The 20,577-nt window shown below is 36.5% G+C and overlaps 2 protein-coding genes and 1 long non-coding RNA gene across 3 annotated transcripts; 2 read left to right on the forward strand and 1 right to left on the reverse strand.

Annotated features, from left to right (window-relative positions):
- Positions 1–8,388: 8,388 nt before the first annotated feature.
- On the forward strand, positions 8,389–10,783 carry LOC148199012 (exosome complex component RRP41 homolog). The gene is made up of 6 exons (XM_088111999.1): positions 8,389–8,442; positions 9,265–9,311; positions 9,397–9,457; positions 9,752–9,819; positions 10,575–10,653; positions 10,739–10,783. The coding sequence occupies exons 1-6, from the start codon at positions 8,389–8,391 to the stop codon at positions 10,781–10,783; spliced, it is 354 nt and encodes a 117-aa protein (XP_087968125.1).
- Positions 10,784–10,899: 116 nt separating this feature from the next.
- Positions 10,900–12,454, reverse strand: LOC148199013 (exosome complex component RRP41 homolog). Its single transcript, XM_088112002.1, has 6 exons — positions 12,408–12,454; positions 12,262–12,322; positions 12,058–12,093; positions 11,899–11,966; positions 11,030–11,108; positions 10,900–10,944 (listed from the first exon to the last, which is right to left on the reverse strand). Exons 1-6 carry the CDS (start codon positions 12,452–12,454, stop codon positions 10,900–10,902), a joined length of 336 nt encoding a protein of 111 aa, XP_087968128.1.
- Positions 12,455–13,080: 626 nt separating this feature from the next.
- LOC148199014 (uncharacterized) lies at positions 13,081–17,784 on the forward strand. The gene is made up of 2 exons (XR_015785971.1): positions 13,081–13,442; positions 13,714–17,784. It is a non-coding gene; the product is annotated as an uncharacterized LOC148199014 (long non-coding RNA).
- The last annotated feature ends 2,793 nt before the right edge of the window (positions 17,785–20,577 follow it).

Raw genomic sequence — 20,577 nt, forward strand, 5'->3', positions numbered from 1 at the left:
TCAAGAAGTAGTCCTAACTTTCCTTGGAGGGCTTGGTTCACAAACCAAGATGATGTTGGATGCCTCAGCTGGAGGCAATATCAAATGGAAAACTCCAGAGGAAGCAACTGAAATTATTGAAAATATGGCTACAAGTGATAATGAGCTTCACAATGAAAGAGGCGCCCCTATGCAACAGAAAGGGGTTCTTCAATTACAAACCCATGATGCTCTGCTAGCACAGAATAAGATTCTAACTCAACAGCTGGAAACTCTGACCAAAACTCTTGCTTCACTACCTAAAGAGTTAAAATCTGCTGCACAGGTACAAACCCAGTTGTGCGAACTATGTGGAGGTGATCACATAAATGGCCAGTGTGCTTTTCCAGTGGAGGCCTTGGAGGATGTTAACTTCATGGCTAATCAGTTTCCATACCGTCAAGGGAATTATAATCAGGGTTGGAAACCACATCCAAGCATTGGCCAAGGACAAACTGGGCAGGCTAATCAGTATAATAAGCAGCAGCAGCAACCAACCTTGTGGCAACAATTATCTATGCTTAATGAAAGACAAGCAAGGTTGGAAGAAACTCTTCAGCAATTCATACAGAAAACTGAATCTTCTCAAAAGAGCACTGAAGCTGCTATAAAGAATTTTGAGATTCAGATGGGTCAGATCACCAAGCAATTGGAAGAAAGACCCAACAGAAACTTTGGGGCTAATACTGAGGTTAACCCCAGAGAAGAGTGCAAAATGGTCAAGAGTGTAAATGAAGAGATCATTGAGTTGGAAGAAGATGAAACAGAAGAAAGAAGGGAAGAAGAAAGAAAGGACACTTTTCCTTTTCTAACAAATCAGGAGAAACCAATGAATTTCACAGATTTATTCAAAATGGTTGATAATGAAGCTCCTTGGGAACAAATTCTACAGAAAATAGCAGTTTACACCAAATCAGATGAAGGAACCTCTACAAAAAGAAGACGTAGAGAGGATGAGGAAGAAAAATGTGTAACTGTTAAGAAAGAATCATTCCCACCAAAAGCAGCAGATCCAGGCAGTTTTTCTATCCCTTGCACTATAGGGAAGAAAAAGATAAAGAAAGCTCTCCTTGATTTAGGCTCAAGTGTCAACTTGATGCCTTATTCTCTATTGGAGCAAATTGGCCATGTTAAAATAAAACCTGTAAAGGTTAATCTTGTAATGGCTGATGGATCTTCAAAGGAGCCATGTGGGATTGCAGAAGACATTGTAGTTTGTGTTGGCAAACTTCAGTTCTTGGCAGACTTTGTGGTGATGAAGATGGAAACCGAGAAGATACCTTTTATACTTGGAAGACCGTTTATGAAAACGGCCAGGGCTATCATAGATGTGAATGAAGGTATAGTGGTTCTCCAAGACAGAGAGGAGAGAGTGGTGGTGGATGTCTTCAAAGATGAAACACAAGCAAAGGAGGAAGAAGCCAGTTATAAAGCTGCATTTCAAGATGCACCCATAACTAGAGGTAAAAATAAAAATCTTGAGGTTTCTGATAACCATTGTTTGTATTTTCAGGTACCCAAGGTAGAAAAGATTGGAAAAGGAGAAGAAGTTCCTAGAGACTGGAAGAAAATAAGACTCCAACTTGGCACACCTGTAAGACTCAAGAACAAGTTGTGGGTTATAAAAGGCTTTAAAGAGAAGGAGATGATAGAGATAGAGTCTCCATATTCTAGAGAGTCCAAAACAGTCCAAAGGAAGCAGTTGAAAGGTTGGTGGAAGGACTACATCAACTATAAAGAAGATGGAACGTGAGCTTTAACAGGGTCAAGCTAGTGACGTTAAAGAAGCGCTTGCTGGGAGGCAACCCAGTGGATTTACAAACTTTTGATTTGTTTTATTTTGGTTGTGTAACTTGTAATTTGTGAACATTATTCTGGACATTATTTTGTTGGATTTAGCATCTACTGAAGGATGCTAGGTGGTTAAGTATCTACTGAAGGATACTAAGTTTGTAACACCTACTGATGGGTGTTGGTGAGAAGATTTTGCACCTACTGATGGGTGCTGGTAAGTTTGAAACACCTACTGATGGGTGTTGGTGGATTTTGGGTCAGGCTCGTGACGTTAAACAAGCGCTACCTAGGAGGCAACCCAGTTGATAGATTGTTTTCTGTTTGTTTATTTTAGTTAGGGTTTGCATAAGCATTTTTAATATTGAATTGCAGGGGACCAGTGAGGGGTATGTCTAGGAGGCACGTAGGTAAAGAAAAGAAGGAGAAGAGCACATCACGCAAGTGCCGCTGAGCGGTATTTTACCGCTGAGCGGTACTCTCGCAGAATGTGCTTTAGTTCCCCTTAGCGGGACTCGAGCCCATTAGGGTATTTTTATACCCTAAGCTGCGCATAAGCTTCTATTTTCAGGCTCTTCTCTGCACACACACTCCCACATACTTTTTCCAAGGTTCTCCACATCTTTTCCCTATTCCCTCTTAAGAAAATCTCCTTTTCACTCACTTTCTCACTAGTTTTCCATCTAAGTTTGGGGTTGGGAGAAAGCATCATTGAAGGGGATGATTTCTTCATTGTGGTTTACTAATGCTTAACAATGTATCTGTTGGTTTTGTGAATTATGTTTGATGCAGGGATGGCCTCCTCATCGGGCAAAAAGAATCAAGACTATAAGATCCAAGAAGAGGAAGAGGAAGATACAGAGAGCTCGGACTGATGAGGAGCTGAGATAGCATTTACTGATGAATGCTATCATATGATTATGCTTTTGTGGTTTAAGTTTTCTGAACTTATTTGTTTTTGTTTTTAGATTAGGGTTTGATGTACTCTATTGAACACCTGGTTTGTTATGATGGTTTGCTATTAATTGTGATTGTGTGATAAGTAATGCTTGATGATGCTTATTGATTGATTGATGTTGAGATGATGTGCACATTAAAATGCTTATACAGGTGATTCACAAGCTTTGTGAATAAATGCATAATATCATGATTGTGATTGTGAAATTAAGCAGGATATGCATGTCAAATGTGAATGAGCTTATATGTGAGGTTTTGAGCTCCAGAGTTGTTATTGTTGAATGCTATTACTTTGAAAGCATGAATGACTTTGCCCAGGTTTTCTATGATTGAATCAATTGCTTGTTTTGCATCATATGATCAAAGGCCGTGTTTTTGAAACCCTTTTTATTGGCCAAATTCATAAAGTTAGCCTTCTAAAAGAGAACACGTTGTGTTCTATCCTTTGAACCCTTAGCCTTAAATATACACTGAACACCCTTGATTGAAAATCTTTACCTTGAGTTAAGTAGAAGATCTTGTGTGGTATTGTTAAATGTTCAAGTTTGGGGTTATTGGGGAAACATGAAAAAGGAAAAAGCATTGAGCTAAGAGCTAAAAGTAAGAATATGCAAAGAAAAGAAAAGAAAAAGAAGCAAAGCTCAATGCAAATGCAAAAGCAAAGGCAAAAGAAAGTTGGGAATGAATAAGAAGATTGTGTTGTTATGATTCTCTTAACTCAAGGATTTTGTGATCCAGAAAAACCAATTTTCTTGTTAGCCCAGCCACATTATAAGCCATTGAAAAGTCCTTGTGATGATGCATGCTTGTGAATGTATTTGATTGTGGTTAAATGAAAGGCAAAGTTGATTCATGTGACATTGTGATAGTGGAGTGAATGAGTGAAACACTTTACCTCTTATACACTTGTGTGTTGAGTGAAACACTTTACCTAGTGAGGAAAGATTCCATAAGCACATGAACATCCATGCTTAATTGATTGATCATTCATGAAAAATAGCATTTGTTGGAACTTAAATGACTTTGTGAACACTAAAGCATGTGCACATCTTGAATTAACTCTTGGTCATAAGTTTGAGTGAAGTTATTACTTATCTTGATAAGAGGATTTTGAATGAGTGAACCATCATATGAATTGGTTGGAGATGGAGTTACATTTTGTTTGCTTGAGGACAAGCAAAGTTCTAAGTTTGGGGTTGTGATAACAGTTGAAAAACTGTTATTTTCATGCTTAAAAGTGATACTAAAAGCAACCTTTAGACTTAGAAACTAGCTTGAAATCATGCCTTTTGTTTATATTTTCAGAAATAAGAGAGTTGGACAGGTTTATGCTTGATTTGAGTGTTTTTGTGCAGGTTTTGAGGTGAATTTGGTGAAAGAAGTGAAGAATGAGAGAGAGGACATTAGAAAAGACAAGAAAGAGTGCAAAAAGGAGAAGTCGAAGGCACCGCTCAGCGGCAAACTACCGCTGAGCGGCACTCAAGAGGTGGCGTTGGAACCGCTGAGGGGCAAATGGCCGCTGAGGGGAAGAAAGAAGACGCGTAACCACCGCTGAGCGGTAAATGGCGCTGAGCGGCACTTTTTGGGCTTGGGCTTTTGTAATCTTTTGTAACTCTAGATTAGTATATAAGGGCTTGCACGTCCTTTAGTTAGGTATCTTTGGCAGAAACGAGGCAAACACTCTCTCTTTCACCCCTTTGAAGGAGGATCTTGGATGCTCAGGCTACCTCTTCCACTTTATTGGGTTTATTCTTTCATACTTTCATTGTTATTCATCTAGGTTCACCATGAATATGGTGAACTAAACCTTGTATGTTTGTTGGGGAATCAATGTAATCTCTTGAAGCTCTCATATATGGAATCTGTTGAGTACATCTTTGAATTAAGACATATGCTTTCTTTCATCATTAGTTAGGGTTTTTCCTCTTTGCTCAATGCTTGCATTGTTTAACTCATTCTAATGCATGATTATTGGTTTTGTCGATACGGACACGTACGGGGAAGTCTAGATCCGGGGAATTTCTCCCAATATTATACTGACAATATTCTATTGGTTGCCTTTAAGCTCCTGCACTCATGAACTAATCATTAGGAATGCTAGGAATTGTATGAACTATTTGATTAGGGAGAAGCCATCTAGAATGGTACATTAGAGAGTGGCATTAACAATGATGATTTGAATGTTGAATTCCTAAAATATATGAGAGTGGATGAGATGAAATTGACCCCCAACAACATATTCATTCATATATTCCATTGAAAGTGTTTATCTTTTGTCTTTGCCATTGATCAAAATTCATGGATACATGTTTATTTTCTGTCTTGCATTTTAAACTCAAATATTTCATTTGTAAGTCTTAGTTAATCAAGAAACCACATAACTAAACTAGGCCGTGAGTCCTTTGGGAAGAACGATACTTGGTCTTACCAAGTTTTATTACTTGAACGATTCGGTCATACTTGCCGATTGTGAAACAAGTTTGTGACATCATATTTTGGTGCTTACAAATTTGTCCATCAGGCAACCGAAAAGCAAATGCATTTGGTGATATGAGTAGTCAAATCAATTCCTTTAAGCTATCCTTCAATGGTATAGTCCCATACCTATATAGTCTCCAGATCCCTCTCATTCCGGTGTATGTTCGATTCATCCATGTACCCCTTCCACCGGAAGCCTTGCCAGGAGTCGCTCCTTGTCTGTGCCCCCTGCACCATGCTACCTGCACCGGCGTCACTCCCCGCACTCTCATCAGTGCCCGGGTGTCACATGCTGACATCCCAAAATATATAACAATGTATATATGTAGAATGCAGTGATTATAATAATAGAAAGCAGTTAAGAGTACACAATAGATAGAATTAAGGAGTACAATTATCCAAGTCTGGCTGGGAAACTTTAAAACTTAAGTACAAGTTCATAATTCTCCAAAACACAGATCATGCTAAAATGAAGGCTAGAAGTCTTTCAAAATAAAGAGTTGTTTAGCTAGTAGAAATCCTAAGCACTAGGGGCTGGGTCTTCCTCAACTTCCAAAGCTTGCTCCAAAGGTACATCATCACCTACTGCTCACATCCAAAGGATTGGATGATCATCGCAAGGGGAAAGGCAAACACATGCAACACATACAATTCATTTTCAATCAATCTAGCAGTTACCAGAATATCCATACACATATAAACACCTTAGTCATCATAAACATAAGCATTCATTTCATAAAACTCATCAAGACAAGCATCCTATCATGTTAAGACTCTAGACACGTCCGGACATAGAATGTATGTAGAGCTGGGGCGGGTTGTGCACTTGTGATGGCCTCTACTGCTTTGCAAAGCCATTGCCGAGGGGTTCCACCCGACCATACACAAGGCTAGTCCGTTACCGCGGAATAGAGACCTCCAGTGATAGCGTCTACCCTAGGACCTCCCACTACTCCCACCACACGCGTCAATCCTCTCTAAGTGAGAATGAAAGACCGTTGGAGTGTTAGGGATAACCCCCATATGGAAGCCTCTTACATTCATTCAATACACTAACTGATCCCACCGAGAGATCTAAATTTCCGTTTCAATCCTACCATTTTAAATCTTATGATATTCCTTTTGGATCAACAATGTACATCATAAACCACTTATAACCATACACTTTCAACCAATCTGGATCACATGAAGATGCATTCATAAATTGTAACCGAAATATTTAAATAACATAACTTATTGGAATGAGAGAAAACATAACAGAAAATATCACCACTGGACGAACACTATTTGGACGAGCGCCAAGAGCCCTTGGGAGGACACTGTTTGAACGAACGTCCAAAACCCATTGGTCGGACACTGTTTGAACGAACGTCAAAATCCCTTGGGCGGACTTTGTTTGGACGAACGCTCAACGATCAAACATGAAGACCGAGCGCTAGCGATCACTAACCAATATCAAGACCGGACGCTTAAGATTCAACCCTAAGAATACAAACTTAAGGCCGAACACTCACAATCGCAACTAAACCAAGGCCGAACGCCACCAACATGAACGCTCGCTATTACTTATGGACGCTCGCTACTAATTCAACCTCTGACCGAACGCTAATTAAACCATCAACTGAACGAACGCTACTAACCAACACCTGAGCGATCGTTACTAAACCATAACTTGAGCGATCGTTATTTAAACCAATGACCGAACACTGTTTATATCATCCCCTAAGACCGAACGCTCCCCAGACAAGGACGAACGCTAATCAAACCAACATTTGACCGAACATCACTCAGCACATGGCATGACCGAGCGTTCAAATCCGACATGGACGAACGGTCAGTTTGCGCATTCTGCAGAATTCTGCAGAATTATGCAGAATTCTGCATAATGGTAACAGAACCTCCCTTTGACCATTTCTAACCACTTTTCTCAACTTCTTAGACTCTTAATTCTCGTTTTAGACTTAATTAAACTTGTCCAACTGATTCTAAGCATTCCTACTACCATTTTTAAGTGATTAAAGTTCACTTTCAGCTCCAAAACACTAACTTCAACAACTTAGGGACCCAAATTTGATTCTACTACTTGGAACATGTTTCCGACCACTCTTATGTTTCTAACAAGTCACAATGGACTTGTCTAGGCTGCCCAAACAGTCCAGGAACACTGCAGCCTTCATTTACTCAAAATCCCTACCTCACTTCCTCTAAAATGGCCTAAAATTGACCCTAAAGACACTTTATTTCCTTTCTAACAGCACTACCACAGAATTTTCACGCTAAAACAGTTCCAACATACACAATTCCATCATTCTAAGTCATTCCAAACAGTTTATAGACATCAATCACCAAATACACATAACACACACTTCCATACATGCATTTCAAGTTTAGCTAGAACCAAGTTCATGCTTCCACCACAAACCACTACAAATTTTATCATGCATTCACTCCACACAGTAAAATCAAAAGTAGAACTAGCTCCCCTTACCTCTAGTGTAGACAACCAAGCTCAAGTAGGAACCCTAGACCACTTGCTTGCACTCTCAAAATGTTAGAATCACCTATAAATCATCAATTGATGATAGAAAACGAATCTTAGAACCCAATAGAAGCTAGATTACGGAAGAAAACGAAATGGGTTGCATGCAACAAGTTCAATCACATGCTTACAACCCTAAGGCACATGAGAAAGGGGGTTTTCTTACCGGTTCTGATTAGAGAAATTGATCGACTAAGAGCAAGACCTGCTACTTTGTGATCGTTGGGGCAGCACCTAATCGAGAATTTAATGGTTCAGTGTGAAGAAGGGAAAGGGAGAAGATATAGGGGGAGGAGAGAGCTTGCAGGAAGAGGAATGGTTTCTCAGACAAGAGGAATGAGTTAAAAATCAATGTTTCAAAACTAATGTAATTTTATTTTAAAGTACTCAACCTCTCATCTTTTCCACTTGTCATCCCCTTTTTGCTGACTCAAATCCAAGTCCTTACACAGATTCTGCAAAATCTCACCATTTTGTTTCAATAACTTTAGTAGAAAATATCATTTTTTTTGGAAGCCAAGAATATAAAGCAAAATAAAACAAAATCCAGCTGCTTATGTCTCATCTTTGTCTCCTTTTTGTCTCTGCCATAGATTGACCTGAGGATGGAATACGTAAGCCCAGAAGGACTTCGACTGGATGGTCGCAGACCCATGGAGGTACAGCTATTATTTTTTTCTTGGGCTTTTTTTTTCCTCCTTTTTTCTTCACTTAATATTCATTCCAAAAAAGGTTCCTTTAGATCTTTCAAGAATACTCATGAAGCGTATGAAATGCGGAGTATTAATAAATAATAATATCCTACATGAATTCTTACATAGTCATGAATTACTGAAGCTTTATGTTAATTAGTATATATAAGATCTGCAGATAGTTCTGCATATGGGTTATACATAGATGAGCCATGCCATGGGTAATGGAAATGTGTAAGGGCACATTTTGAACATATAAACAGATTAGAAGCAGTCAATAACCTTAGTTCTGATAAACATTAAAACCTATCACTTAAAAGCTACAAATGTTGTAGTTTGCCAAATGATAAAAGTAAGAAAATGGAGGGTTCTAACCCTAAGGATGTCTAACCAACCTTTTTTAGTGAGATATATGAACTTGGTCCTATGACAAAATGAGCTAATTGAAAGCAGCATTTTAAGGTCTGGCCTATGGAATTCAGTCCTATTTAACAGCTGTGATTTGGACATGATTTTGGGATTCGACTATTTAAAATGAGGAGATGCACTTTAGAGGATAAGGTGAAGTTATTACTATTTATTAAAAATTTAGTATTTAAGAGTGCGATAAAATATATGTACATGTATAAGAAACTATGAAGTTATTAAAATCTCAATGACTATTACTGCAGTTTATCCTCTAAAGTGTTATTCCTTCACTGCAGAGGATCTAAATCTATGATTTTATATTTCTTTCTCTACTGATCTTTTGCCTTTAACTTTTTCTCCTCTCTTTATGGTATATTGTAGATGCGACAAATTCGTGCAGAAATTGGTGCTGTATCCAAAGCAGATGGGTAAATGAATTTTAGCTTTTTAGAAAATTAAGTTGTGATATCATTTGAAGCATTTGACCATAAAGTTTTTTTATTTTGAAAACAGTTCTGCCATGTTTGAGATGGGTAATACAAAAGTTATTGCTGCCGTCTATGGCCCTAGAGAGGTATTGTTTAATTATTTACCTTGCTAATGAAAATTTGTGTATGTAATTTAAGGATTGTTAACTATCCTTTTTCAGTGTTAGTTGGTTTAGACATTTAAAAAACTTTGATGTTGTAGTTGAGCTTTAGATGATTTGCTGTTTTTCTTTAGTAACTTCTCTGCATTTCAGGTGCAAAATAGAAGCCAAATAACCAACCATGCTCTGGTAGTTTTTTTTTTCTAAGTTATGTTGTCTGTATTTATATGAATTGTAACAAAAACTTAATTGTTGCTTATGTGCAGTGTATGTCTATAGGTTCGGTGTGAGTACAACATGGCTAATTTTAGCACTGGAGATCGCATGAGGAAATCAAAGGGTGACAGGTTTTGCTCATTTACTTGCTTTTGTTTAACTTCCTATTCTTTTTGACCTTTCACTTATTTTTTATATATTCGTAGTTTTATACTTATCAAAATGGTATTGGAGCATAGACTACTAGGATGATAATGAATGTTGCATTAGTAGAATCTATCTTAAGAGTGCCTTGTAATTTGTAAATTGGACTTTTTGATCTTTTTACTGAGGTAAGAATTTAATAGCAATGGTGGTAATGCATGTTTAGACTTTTAGAGTATAAATTTTGATTATTAATTAGTAATATATATATATATATATATATATATATATATATATATTGCATTTGTTCATGTGATACAGTATAATTTTTTTTTTAATCTTGCATTCATAATTTTCTATGTAACAACTATCTTGCTATCCACTAACGTATTGTAGTGTTTTTGGGGCTGGCTGCTCCATGCCTTTGATATAGCTGACTACAGGCTCAGCAATGGGTTATGTATCATAAAACAATCAAAAGCTTAACCCCATGCACCCTTTTACTGCCTTTTCTCATTTTTAATCTTTTTTGCAAGCTTTGACTTTTTTGAGTAATCTTTGGCCAAAACTCACTGAATAGTTTTGAATGGCTTAACCATCAATGTTTGCAGATATAAATGTTATCCTGTTTTGCTTTTCCTTCATAGTTTTAATATGGTTCTCATTGTAAGGTTCTCTTACAGAAGGATAATAGGATCACTTCTTATTTTTTACTACGTGATTTGAAGTTCTCATTCTACAGGAGATCAACTGAAATTTCCCTAGTTATTCGGCAAACCATGGAAGCATCTATATTGACACATCTATTGCCTCGATCTCAGGTTTTATTACACATTAAGAACTTATTTTGTCATGTGCTTTGCTTTCCCCTAGTCCTCCCTAATGTTTTACTTATTAAATTTGCAGATAGATATATATGTCCAAGTTCTCCAAGCAGATGGAGGTAACTAAGACTTGATAATGGGATCTTGTGATTCTCTTCTGTCATTGCCATTTTATTAAATGAGTAAAGAGAGAAAATAAAATGGCAATGACAGAAGAGAATCACAAGATCCCATTATCAAGTCTTAGTTACCTCCATCTGCTTGGAGAACTTGGACATATATATCTATCTGCAAATTTAATAAGTAAAACATTAGGGAGGACTAGGGGAAAGCAAAGCACATGACAAAATAAGTTCTTAATGTGTAATAAAACCTGAGATCGAGGCAATAGATGTGTCAATATAGATGCTTCCATGGTTTGCCGAATAACCAGGGAAATTTCAGTTGATCTCCTGTAGAATGAGAACTTCAAATCACGTAGTAAAAAATAAGAAGTGATCCTATTATCCTTCTGTAAGAGAACCTTACAATGAGAACCATATTAAAACTATGAAGGAAAAGCAAAACAGGATAACATTTATATCTGCAAACATTGATGGTTAAGCCATTCAAAACTATTCAGTGAGTTTTGGCCAAAGATTACTCAAAAAGTCAAAGCTTGCAAAAAAGATTAAAAATGAGAAAAGGCAGTAAAAGGGTGCATGGGGTTAAGCTTTTCATTGTTTTATGATACATAACCCATTGCTGAGCCTGTAGTCAGCTATATCAAAGGCATGGAGCAGCCAGCCCCAAAAACACTACAATACGTTAGTGGATAGCAAGATAGTTGTTACATAGAAAATTATGAATGCAAGATTAAAAAAAAAATTATACTGTATCACATGAACAAATGCAATATATATATATATATATATATATATATATATATATATATATATATATATATTACTAATTAATAATATATATATTACTAATTAATAATCAAAATTTATACTCTAAAAGTCTAAACATGCATTACCACCATTGCTATTAAATTCTTACCTCAGTAAAAAGATCAAAAAGTCCAATTTACAAATTACAAGGCACTCTTAAGATAGATTCTACTAATGCAACATTCACTATCATCCTAGTAGTCTATGCTCCAATACCATTTTGATAAGTATAAAACTACGAATATATAAAAAATAAGTGAAAGGTCAAAAAGAATAGGAAGTTAAACAAAAGCAAGTAAATGAGCAAAACCTGTCACCCTTTGATTTCCTCATGCGATCTCCAGTGCTAAAATTAGCCATGCTGTACTCACACCGAACCTATAGACATACATTGCACATAAGCAACAATTAAGTTTTTGTTACAATTCATATAAATACAGACAACATAACTTAGAAAAAAAAAAACTACCAGAGCATGGTTGGTTATTTGGCTTCTATTTTGCACCTGAAATGCAGAGAAGTTACTAAAGAAAAACAGCAAATCATCTAAAGCTCAACTACAACATCAAAGTTTTTTAAATGTCTAAACCAACTAACACTGAAAAAGGATAGTTAACAATCCTTAAATTACATAGACAAATTTTCATTAGCAAGGTAAATAATTAAACAGTACCTCTCTAGGGCCATAGACGGCAGCAATAACTTTTGTATTACCCATCTCAAACATGGCAGAACTGTTTTCAAAATAAAAAAACTTTATGGTCAAATGCTTCAAATGATATCACAACTTAATTTTCTAAAAAGCTAAAATTCATTTACCCATCTGCTTTGGATACAGCACCAATTTCTGCACGAATTTGTCGCATCTACAATATACCATAAAGAGAGGAGAAAAAGTTAAAGGCAAAAGATCAGTAGAGAAAGAAATATAAAATCATAGATTTAGATCCTCTGCAGTGAAGGAATAACACTTTAGAGGATAAACTGCAGTAATAGTCATTGAGATTTTAATAACTTCATAGTTTCTTATACATGTACATATATTTTATCACACTCTTAAATACTAAATTTTTAATAAATAGTAATAACTTCACCTTATCCTCTAAAGTGCATCTCCTCCTTTTAAATAGTCGAATCCCAAAATCATGTCCAAATCACAGCTGTTAAATAGGACTGAATTCCATAGGCCAGACCTTAAAATGCTGCTTTCAATTAGCTCATTTTGTCATAGGACCAAGTTCATATATCTCACTAAAAAAGGTTGGTTAGACATCCTTAGGGTTAGAACCCTCCATTTTCTTACTTTTATCATTTGGCAAACTACAACATTTGTAGCTTTTAAGTGATATGATGGAATCGTACTTGACGTAGTCCTCTTTTTGTATTTTTTTACTTTTTATAGTTTAGCTCTTAAGAGCATGGGTTACTATAAATACGCAGCTCCTCTATTGTATTGTCACTTTTGAGCTGAATGAGAATTATATTTCTGAAATCAGAATAATTCTCTCTTGAAAGTCATAGGCTAGAGAGTCCAAAGCCTTCCTCTAGCCACCTTCCAAGCACACTCTATTTTTCCATTTCTCCAAAATTCCACGGTGCTACTCATTCCTCCACGCCACCTCTCCTTCGCTGCCACCTCGCATGCGTCAGCGTTTTTCAATTCCTTCTTCAGCCACGCGTCCGCTCCCTCGTTCCACATCATTTGCTTTTCTTCTCACACATCAGACACGCACAGCCACATTCTCTCTTTCGTGAGAACTTTTTCTCCATCTCGCAGAACCACATCTCGTTCTTCCACTCAAGAGTTTCCTCGTCGCCAGCCATTCTTCATCACAAATCCATCTCTTCTCCTCCGTAAGTATCAGATTCACAAGTTTCTTCATCTTTCTTCCACTGTCACCAAATCATCTGCACATTTGTCTAGGGTTTCTTCATCCTTCATCATTTTCTCTGATTTTAGCCGATTAAAATTAATTTTGATTCGTTCCAAACCTTTTCCACCGTTCAATCTTCATTTTGAACCGATTAATCGGTTCATATTGGGTTTCCTTCCATTTCTAGGGTTTCTATCGAGTTTAACCCTCTGTTTTTGTCATTTTCCGCTGCGTATTCTTCGTCGGAGAAGCTTCGAGGAGGTCCGGTTTGTATTCGCGCAGCTTCAATCGACCTCTCCTCGGGCGTTCGTCCATCAAGTGGTATCAGAGCCAGGTTCGAACACGCTTCAGAGGTAAGTATCTCGGTTCGTCTCTGTTCTGAGTTTTCTTCCATTATTGAGTTGTTTCGATTCTTGTTTCAGTTTGATTCGTGTCTCTGTCTTTGTTCTAGTTTTGTGTTTTGATTCTGTCTTGATTCTGAGTTTATTCTTCCATTTTCGCGTTCTTAGTTAATTTCTTTACTGTCTTGTGTTTAACTTTTGTTCGTCATGGAATTCTCAAAGTGTTTTGCCTTGATTCAGTTTCAGTATGTGTTGTTTTTTCTGTATGAGATTCAAATATGTTTGTTCGTTCTTGGATCTCAATTTCTGCGTTTAGGTTTTCAAGTTGAGTGTTACTTATTTGTTTAAGCTTTCTTGTTCTGTGCCTTTGAGTCATTATATGAGTATTATTTCATTTTATTTCGGTGCAAGTCTTTGTTTGAGTATTTTAATTTCTAAATCCATTTCTGTTTTGTCTATGTCATGTTATTTTGTTTTAATTGTCAATTAAATCTGAGTTTAACTGTGATTCAATTGAGTTTTTTTTGCTTTGAGTATGATCTGTTCATCATCATAAGCAGTGACATTCAATTGAATGAGCTTGATGCAGACTTCAACAGCAGTTTAATTTCATTTCATTTATCTGAAGCTGTCTTGAGTTTTTGATGCTGACCATTACATGTAATTTGTATTGCACTTTTGAAATTCTGTGAGCTGAAAGTTGAATCTGCTTGTGGATAGCAAATGCACACCAATTAAGCTATGAAATGTTGCATTGAGCTTGGGTGCAAGATGCTTACAGCAGCATCAGTCTTTCATTTGGCCAGCTACACCGAACTGGTTTTTCTTTGAAGTCTGTGTTAATGTTTTGAGTGTGTGTTTGTTCTACTTAGTATTAGATCATTACTAAGTTCTAACATCAGTACATCCTAGAGTCATTGTGTCTGAGTGCTTTAATTTCTTTTCTGCAGAATTAAATTTGATTTGACTTGTGTTACTGCACCTTTGTGTCAAAGTTGTTCTGGCTTAAAATTTGTAAGTGGTTGATGATTAAGTCCACAAAAATCTGCATCACATCAGCAGTACTTGTAATCTTGTACAAAACAACCACTAAATCTGTGATTTGAATTTGAACCTAGCAGTAACACTTGTAATTGGAGTTGATTCTACTGATTTCATTGTAAAACAGTGCATAAGGCTGAAATTAACAATGTTAAATGCTGCACTACAAGTCTGAAATAAAGTGAATCAGTTTGAACATTTGTTTACAAAAATTCTGCAATTTGTTCTTGATCTTTTATTGCTTTTGAAATCTACTCTAGAACTGATCTTAGGATCCTGTTTGAGTGCTTACTGTGATCAAAAGCTTTGTTTCTTGCTTGTCATTGTTGAATGTCTTAGTTTTGTCTACATTACATGTAAAATCTGTTCAGCTGTTCTAATTTGAGCTTTGTTTGCTTTCATAATCTGATCTTGAGTCAGTTTCTCTGTTGTGCTGTAAATTCTTTTGCTTTAGTGGTTGTCCTGTTCTGTTCTACCTGTCTGTCCATTACTTTGATCTTTGCCTAGCCATTTCTTTATTACTTGAGAAGCTTTTTCACTCTGGATTTCTGGAAATTGAAAGAAGGTTTGTGTGCTTGGTAGCATTTTAGGTGGTGGTGGTGTGGAATACTCTCCAGCTGTGTACTGCCAAGGGAGAATCTCCCTTCCAAACCTTTACATTTTGAGTGCTTTAAGCTTTTAAAAAGAAGCCTGAGTGTTGTGAGTTTTGTAAGGCTGATTTGGCCTAATTCCTTGGCACTTTGAAATAGAGAATTCATTGTTAGTCTAACTGTTTTGTGATTGTTCATTGTGCAGGAAAAGAAATTGGATCAATTAGATTGGATCAGTTGTGGTTTGCTTAAACTGACATTGCATTCATTTTGGATTATAAACTGCTTGCTGAAATCATTGAGATATTATATGTCTGAATGTGATTACTGATTTCATGGTTTGCTTACAATTGTTGAAATCTGTTGAATACTTATTAGCACCATCATTCTTTCGTTGTTGAGATCAATTTTTCCAAATGCATATAGAAAATATTTTCCTGGTATTAATCACATGCAGATTTCAGTTTTATTCAGATTGATTGATTGAATACCTTGCATGCCACCTAGTTAGTTGTTCATGGACTGATTTATGCATGAATTGATTTGCTTGGAGTAATTAGTCTTGTGCATGAACTTGTTTTAACTGCCAAAGCATCATTCCATTTGAAGAAGTGACTAAAGCACTTACTTTCCAATTCTGACGTTGTGGTTGAATTAAGCACATAATTCTTTTACCCATTGGATTGATCAGAATTTAAATTAGAATTGAATGGTTGTTTAAATCAGTTTAGTTCAGCTTTGAATTACACCCATTGCATCTGGTTTAATATCTATGTCCTTGTGTATTTTTGCTGGAGTTGGTGCAATTTCTGTGAGCAGATCTGAAACGAATCAGTGCAGGGAAAAAGTGAAGAATGAATCTGCTGATTAGTTGAGCACAAGGAAGAACCTACAACAAAGTCCACTAAAACCAACAACTAGAAATAGCATTAATCAGGGAAGTTGCTTAGCTATATTACTTCTATTTGTTTAACTGTTTGTGTTATAGCTTGCAATTTGTTGGATGATGTGATTTGCTGAATTGGAATCTGGTTTGATGTTGTTGTGTGCAGAGTTGATAAACATTTGGAGTCAAGAATTTTAAGCAGTAGCAGAATATCAGTAGAGTTTACAGCAAGATAGACCAACCATTTAATTAGGGGAGTTGTTTAATTTTGTTGCCTCTGGATTACTTAATTGTTTCTGTCTTAGCTGGAAATTGATAGCATTGATGGTTACTCTGCTGAATTGATTGTGAATCTTTGATTGCAGTTTGTCATTTGAGAGCAACCGAAATTTATATAGCTGCATCAAGTGTACGAGACTAGGAGAAAAGGGAAGAATCTTTTATATTGTGTGAATTTAATCCTTTTGATATCTGTGTGTAGATAAGGCACATTGATTCCAATTGTGATTTGTGATTATAGGATAAACCAGAAGCTAGAAAAGGGGCCAAAGCTGGCCGAACCAGCAACAGGAGTGTACATTTTTTTTTGGCACAAGGACTTGGCATCAAAATGAATGAAGTGGACCAGGACCAGGACCGTAGCAGCCTAGTATAGTTTTTCTTTTGTAATTATTTTCTTCAATTTGTTTGTAATAGGCTTGTGTTAGCCTACTGTTAGCTTTAGCTTTTGTTTTGTAAAAGGGCCTTTTATAAAGTCCAAGTGTTTAGGAAGAGTCCTTGGTGCTCTTTCAAACTCTTGGCAACTTTATTTGCTTTTATTTTTAGCATAGCTAGACAGGTGAATGTGTCTTGTTAGCCAAAGCTACAAGCTTCACCATAGGAGTAGACTTTAATATTGACTTAATTTGTGTATCTCGTAGGGGTCATTAGAGTCCGCTGGTTTCTTTAGTGTTTTTGTTTATTTGATTTTGTGTTCACGTTTAGGGTTGATTAGGCTAAAAGGGATTAAACTCTAAGCCTTTTCACATTAGAGTCCGAGAGTCTAGTCTTTTATTTGTGCTTAATTGTTTGAGTTGTGTACTTTGTTTCTAAAGGTGATTTTAGTTTAAGGGGTAATTAGTTAGTAGCCTAAGACATTTCTGGCAAGGCAAGATTTGGTACTTAAGCAGCTCTTTAGCTCACCTCTCTTACCTGGGACTTGTCTAAGTGAAAGTTTTGAACCCTTTAGATTAAGAAAACTTTTAAAAACAAAGATGTCTTATGGTTCATATAGGTCTTCTAGGTTAGATAAAGTTGATGAAATGTTTAAACAAGCTAGGAATCTTCCATCCTTTGGTAAAGATATAGGTGCATTAACATATCTGCAGATCTTATATATACTAATTAACATAAAGCTTCAGTGATTCATGACTATGTAAGAATTCATGTAGGATATTATTATTTATTAATACTCCGCATTTCATACGCTTCATGAGTATTCTTGAAAGATCTAAAGGAACCTTTTTTGGAATGAATATTAAGTGAAGAAAAAAGGAGGAAAAAAAAAGCCCAAGAAAAAAATAATAGCTGTACCTCCATGGGTCTGCGACCATCCAGTCGAAGTCCTTCTGGCCTGACGTATTCCATCCTCAGGTCAATCTATGGCAGAGACAAAAGGGAGACAAAGATGAGACATAAGCAGCTGGATTTTGTTTTTATTTGCTTTATATTCTTGGCTTCCAAAAAAAAATGATATTTTCTACTAAAGTTATTAAAACAAAATGGTGAGATTTTGATGAATCTGAGCCATTTAAAAGTTTGTGTTGGCTCAAGTAGTTTGTGGGTCATGCAGTGAGATGAGTGAGAGAGCAGTTCGAATTAATAACACTGCTCAATTGAAAACATACCGAACAAATTCCAGTTGCTCTGTAAAGATTAGGATGAAAACAAGGTTACAAAAAATCAAGCAATCTGAACTTTGAATGAATATCATATAGACAACAACAAACATTTACCCAATAAGTGGGGCACTAGGTAAATAATATTGCAAAAATAAATATTAGAAATCAGCAAACAACAAAATAACAACGCATTTGAAGAAAATAAATCTGGTCGTGTCCCTACCCTTTTAAACATTTAAGTTTGCTCTTAATCTTACTGCAAGCAAAGAAAAAGAGGAAAGTACACCACGGACAGAAAGATATTGTAAAGGGGTGGTTCTCGAAGCAAATTCAATCTGCATACTGTTATTATTTTTATTTTATTCTAGCACTCCCCGAATTTCAACAAATTTCTAAAGGAGAATGAGCAGGCTTTTAGTTTAATAGTTACAGAAGAAAGATTTGGGTCAATTATATATGAGAAGGACAGTGTTCCCTTCCCACTTAATAAACTAACAACACAGAGCAATGATTTTAGTGACTCGGTTATGCTATAGATCAATTTTATGGTTGAGTGGTATGCAAGTTCAAGATGCAGGATTTTTAAGAAGAGTTTTTGTGAGATCGATAGAAAGGGCAAGGAAGGGTTATAAGTTTGATTGAGAGAACGATATAGTATAGGAGTAATTGGTTATCAAGATGTTCAATGTTTGAAGCTTATACAAAGCTGTCGTAAACTCCATTTTTCTTGGTTGTAAATGTTGAATTGATTAAATTAGAAAAGCATAGCAACTTTTACGAGTTTAACAGAAAATAGGGATTGGGTGGTGAGTGGTGACACTGCAAGGCACTACACATGACAACGCAAACATTGAAAGGGTTTGAACTTTGATGACCAGAGAGAGAGAAAAGGAAAAGTACCTGACTGACGGCGAGATTTGCCGGTGGCTGTTACGCTCTGTGTGGCGACGGCGAGAACGGAAGTTGGTTCGCGCACTGCAAACGAGCCTAGTCTAGGCAGGGTTCCGCTGTTCGGTGTTTAAATTTGATTTTTCTAGAAAAAAAAATAGGACCTATTAAACCTATTTAGTGACCTATTTAAAATCAAACATTTGCAAAATACTATTTGGACGAGCACTGTTCACCGAGCACAGTGGACGAACGTTACTGAACGAACACTACCTTCCAACCACTAGGCCGAACACTATTTGGACGTACGTTCGTTATCAATCAACAGGCCGAACGCTGTTGGACGAACGTTATCAAATCCTACACTATCAGGCCGAACGCTAAACCATCGAACACCAGTACTAAATTCAATACTTGGACGAACGCGCAACGCTTGGAACCTAAGAATACTACTCAAGGTCGAACGCTCAACATTGCTATCCGAACAGGTTTAAACAAGTGACCTATTAAACCTATTTAGTGACCTATTTAAACACCGAACAGCGGAACCCTGCCTAGACTAGGCTCGTCTGCAGTGCGCGGACCAACTTCCGTTCTCGTCGTCGCCACACAGAGCGTAACAGCCACCGTCAAATCTCGCCGTCAGTCAGGTACTTTTCCTTTTCTCTCTCTCTGGTCATCAAAGTTCAAACCCTTTCAATGTTTGCGTTGTCATGTGTAGTGCCTTGCAGTGTCACCACTCACCACCCAATCCCTATTTTCTGTTAAACTCGTAAAAGTTGCTATGCTTTTCTAATTTAATCAATTCAACATTTACAACCAAGAAAAATGGAGTTTACGACAGCTTTGTATAAGCTTCAAACATTGAACATCTTGATAACCAATTACTCCTATACTATATCGTTATCTCAATCAAACTTATAACCCTTCCTTGCCCTTTGTATCGATCTCACAAAAGCTCTTCTTAAAAATCCTGCACCTTGAACTTGCATACCACTCAACCATAAAATTGATCAATAGCATAACCGAGTCACTAAAATCATTGCTCTGTGTTATTAGTTTGTTAAGTGGGAAGGGAACACTGTCCTTCTCATATATAATTGACCCAAATCTTTCTTCTTTAACTATTAAACTAAAAGCCTGCTCATTCTCCTTTAGAAATTTGTTGAAATTCGGGGAGTGCTAGAATAAAATAAAAATAATAACAGTATGCAGATTGAATTTGCTTCGAGAACCACCCCTTTACAATATCTTTCTGTCCGTGGTGTACTTTCCTCTTTTTCTTTGCTTGTAGTAAGATTAAGAGCAAACTTAAATGTTTAAAAGGGTAGGGACACGACCAGATTTATTTTCTTCAAATGCGTTGTTATTTTGTTGTTTGCTGATTTCTAATATTTATTTTTGCAATATTATTTACCTAGTGCCCCACTTATTGGGTAAATGTTTGTTGTTGCCTATATGATATTCATTCAAAGTTCAGATTGTTTGA

This window comes from Vigna umbellata, chromosome 4 (assembly GCF_029865625.1).
Source record: "Vigna umbellata cultivar VRB3 chromosome 4, Vumbellata_1.0, whole genome shotgun sequence".
In the NCBI taxonomy this organism is placed as follows: domain Eukaryota; kingdom Viridiplantae; phylum Streptophyta; class Magnoliopsida; order Fabales; family Fabaceae; genus Vigna; species Vigna umbellata.

Bases quoted from the DNA above. Each gene is read 5' to 3' on its own strand.
- LOC148199013 (XM_088112002.1), bottom strand. From the start codon at position 12,454: ATGCGACAAATTCGTGCAGAAATTGGTGCTGTATCCAAAGCAGATGG. The intron at 12,094-12,261 runs GTACTGTTTAAT...TCTGCATTTCAG, and splicing joins CCGTCTATGGCCCTAGAGAG to GTGCAAAATAGAAGCCAAAT. The intron at 11,109-11,898 runs GTTTTGCTCATT...CTCATTCTACAG, and splicing joins AGGAAATCAAAGGGTGACAG to GAGATCAACTGAAATTTCCC.
- LOC148199012 (XM_088111999.1), top strand. From the start codon at position 8,389: ATGGAATACGTAAGCCCAGAAGGACTTCGACTGGATGGTCGCAGACCC. The intron at 9,820-10,574 runs GTTTTGCTCATT...CTCATTCTACAG, and splicing joins AGGAAATCAAAGGGTGACAG to GAGATCAACTGAAATTTCCC. The intron at 10,654-10,738 runs GTTTTATTACAC...TTAAATTTGCAG, and splicing joins ATCTATTGCCTCGATCTCAG to ATAGATATATATGTCCAAGT.